This window comes from Cheilinus undulatus, linkage group 5 (assembly GCF_018320785.1).
Source record: "Cheilinus undulatus linkage group 5, ASM1832078v1, whole genome shotgun sequence".
Lineage (NCBI taxonomy): Eukaryota > Metazoa > Chordata > Actinopteri > Labriformes > Labridae > Cheilinus > Cheilinus undulatus.
Window position 1 is genome coordinate 47,872,120 of NC_054869.1, and position 3,846 is coordinate 47,875,965.

The 3,846-nt window shown below is 44.0% G+C and overlaps 1 protein-coding gene across 1 annotated transcript; it reads right to left on the bottom strand.

Moving 5' to 3' along the window:
- Window positions 1-1,859: 1,859 nt before the first annotated feature.
- LOC121509642 (tripartite motif-containing protein 16-like) lies at window positions 1,860-3,509 on the bottom strand. The gene has a single exon (XM_041787180.1). It carries the CDS (start codon window positions 3,507-3,509, stop codon window positions 1,860-1,862), a length of 1,650 nt encoding a protein of 549 aa, XP_041643114.1.
- Between the last annotated feature and the right edge of the window lie 337 nt (window positions 3,510-3,846).

Sequence of the window (3,846 nt, forward strand, 5' to 3'; positions counted from 1 at the left end):
CATAAACAACAACAGTTAGCTTCACATCAGCACTGTTAGCCTGTTAGCACTTTGGCCGCAGCTTACAACAGCCAAATACTATCCTCCACTGACAACAACGAAGCATCCAAACACATAACAAAAGTGCTCTCTTAACTGTACACCGCATTAAAACTCTACATTTCAAATGAAAAATGAGTCTTACCGTTAGCTGCTAATATCAGTCCTCATGATGATATCTGTAACCTCTGCTAAAGCTGGAAATCCAACCATCCTGGTTTATTTGGACTAGTCCCAAAAAGAAAAAAGCTCCACAACGAGTTTGGTCCAGTCCTCCTCTCATTAATGGCTTATCCAAGACTACTTCTGCTAATTAGCTGGCATAGGCCTCTCTCTCTCTCTCTGCTGCTGCATTGGTGTTTCAGCAGCTCAGCCATAGTTCCCTTTGTTTCAGCCTCTTCATTACTCGCAGCGATGACATAAAATCCCTCCATACTGCTGATGATATTAAGCCTTTGGTTAACCAGGAAAACCTCACTTAGATTAAAATTCTGCTTTATGAGAAAGCTCTGGTCAAACTTTCCCTGCATAGTCCCTAGCGACTGTGAGCTTGAAAGAAATAGACTTGCTTTGACGTCATTGTGCATACATAATTAGCCATGTGCTTGCCATCTGAGATGATAAACAAACCCAGCACCGCAGGACAGTGGGTGGAGTCTGATTCGACTACGAGGCTCATAGTCAAATCAGACTCCTCCGAAGTGAATCGTCGAATCGCCGACTATTCCAGGTCACCCCAAGTAGATACCCTTAAAGATAATATTGATGATCACTATAGTACATTATTAAAGATAAAGCAGATCCTCGTGTTTGTTAATTCATGAACTTCAACTTATTAATCTGTGTTTTTATGAACTCTGTCTAAAGTTCAGTGATAGAGAAAAAAAAACAAAGGCTTATAAACGTTTCATGATTTTTATTTGAGGTCTGAAAAATGAGGAACAATGATTACAAGATGAGTGAATAAAATGTTAAATGTTGACATGAAAATGATTAAATGCTTCCAAAGACAAACAATAAAACCTTCTAAACCCACCAACAAGGGGTCATTCAGGAGCGTTTGGACCGGGACCATCTAGTCCCTGTTTATCTGGGCTGGTTGGCTCTTTCCGATGGAGAAATCAGCACAAAGACTGGACTGGATTAAAAGTCTGTTAAATGTCTGATTTGAAGGATTTTTTTGAAGGACTCATCATAATACTCAATATCTCCATGAAAGAAAGCTCTGCTGCTTTCTCTCTTTAGAGCCACGATGAAGAGAAACAACAGCAGCAAACATCAGCACAACATTGTCAACACATTTAAAGGGAAGAGAAGTTGATATTTTCATGGAGAGAAAATGTGGCTTTATCTGAACAAAAATCCTCCTGAGCAGTAACGGCTCCATGGCTAAACAGGAAGAGGAAAGAGAGTCAAACATGGACACAACACATGAGAAGAGGTCAAAAGAGGAGGGATGAGAATCATTTGAAGCCATCATATCAGCTCTCAAATGTCTGACAGAGAGCTCTGATTTGATTGAACATTGATTCTACAAGCATGGACCATGGGACAGATTAGTCATTAAATATCCATGTGTAAAGGTGGCTCTTTATTCCTGTGAAAAAGTCTTTGATTTTTCATTTAAACATTCTTACCTTAGTGCTTAGTTTACATTCACAATTGAACATGTTGGAGTTTTTTTTTGTAAGAACAAGTTTGTGAGTAAGAACACTTGGTGAATGAGGTCCAATCAGCTATCAGCAACAAACATGAAGAAAAATCAAGCTGAAGGATTCAAACACAGAAGTGAACCCACTTTTCCTTTAAATGATTTCTGTCTACTTCAGCTTACACAGCTCAGCAGTGGAACCACCAGCCCAAAGTCCAGCATGTAGAGGCTGAGTGAATGTGGTGTGGACTCTGTGGAGGAGAGTCATGGTTTCAGAGATGCTGTAGAAGGACAGAATACCTGCACTGTGATCCAGGTACACTCCAACTCTGGAGGACCGAGGACCAGAGACAGGAGTCTGGACATTGTTGTACCAAAAGTAATAAACACGGTTAGAACAATGTAATGCCCAAGATTTGTTATTGCTTCCAAATCTACATTCATTCCACTCCCCTGTTCTGCTGATATTCTTGTATGCGACTGCTACAAAAACACCTCCTCTCCTCTCCACCTCCCAGTAACAACGTCCAGTCAGACTCTCTCGACTCAGGACCTGAGATTCTCCAGTGAATCTATCTGGGTGACTGGGATAAGACTCTGGTTGACTGGTCCATGTAACTTTTCTGTTCCCATCAGATAATAACAGATATTTGTGTGCTGTGTTTGGATCCAGTGTGATGTCACATGAATATCTGATGAACTCCTCTCTGGTCTTGGGCTCTGGTTGTGGCTGTAAAACATCCACTTCAGTCACTGTGAGTGAGATGTTTGTCCATGTCTCTGTCAGGACGTCCTGTAGTTTATCTCTGACGGCTGACACAGCTGCTGTCACGTCTTCAAAGTACCTCAGAGGACGGATGTGGATGCTGGATGAGTGTGTAGGTTGGCTGAGTGCTGACAGTGAGGGGTAGTCGTGTAGAAACTGGTTGTGATCCTGTGTTTGTGACAGCGTCTGCAGCTCGCGGTCTTTCCTCCTCAGCTCAGCGATCTCCTGCCTCAGCTTCTCCTCCAGCTCTTTGACTTGACCCACTTCACTTTCCTGCTGGGATCGGACCTGCTGGGTCACATCAGAGCATCGTTTCTCCATGAGACGGATCAGCTGGGTGAAGATCTCCTGGCTGTCCTCCACTGCTTTATCAGCGGAGCGATTGATGACCTCTGCTTCCTGTTGGAGCAGCTTCACATCTTTCTCTCTGTCCTGGATTCTCTGCTGGATGTTTTGTCGACTCACCTCCAACTCTCTCTGCCTCTCAGCCCTCTCTGCTGCAGCTGAGAGGCCTTTATGCTCATCCAATAAACAGATAGTACAGATAGCCTGCTGATCAGTGTGACAGAACATCTTCATCACCTCATCATGACGAGAGCAGACGTTCTCCTGGAGCTTCTTGGACGGCTCCACCAGCTTGTGTTTCTTTAAAGGAGCTACTTCAAAATGAGGCTGAAGATGATTCTGACAGTAAGAGGCCAGACATTGCAGACAGGACTTCTGGGCTTTCAGTTTCCTCCCACTGCAGAAATCACAGGCCACATCTTCAGCTCCAGCAGCTTCAGCAGGAGCAGCTTGGAGTCCGCTCTTCTTCAGCTCCTCCACTAAAACTGCTAACATGGTGCTTTTCAGCAGCACAGGCCTCGGTGTGAAGGTCTGCCTGCACTGAGGGCAGCTGTAGAGTTTCTTCTCATCCTCTGTATCCCAGTGGCTTTGAAGACACTTCATGCAGTAGCTGTGTCCACAGGAAACAGTCACCGGATCCTTCAGTAGATCCCGACAGATGAAACAACAGAAGGTTTCCTGATTCAGCTGAACTCCTTTCTGCGCCATTTCAGCTCTCAGAGACAGCGACCGTCTGAGTTTGACTTCCTGAGAAATGAAACTAGTTTGAGCTCTGATCCACAACCCAGGTGTTTGTGCTGTCAACGTCAGCTCCTGTTGGTCACACCCATCTTCAAACTGCAGATCTGACAGGGAGAGAACAAAGAAATGTTGAGTCAGAGAGGAGTTGACTGTAAAAGAAAGAGGGAGGGATGATCAAGTTCTGCTTCATTCCATGTAGAGGAGCGGCTCGCTGAGGTCTGAACTTTGTTTCCACATTCAAAACAAAGTCTCAGTTCAAATCTGCTTCACATATAAAAACATTTGAAGCTTTAAAGAAGAGGTG

Bases quoted from the DNA above. Each gene is read 5' to 3' on its own strand.
- LOC121509642 (XM_041787180.1), bottom strand. From the start codon at position 3,509: ATGGCGCAGAAAGGAGTTCAGCTGAATCAGGAAACCTTCTGTTGTTTC.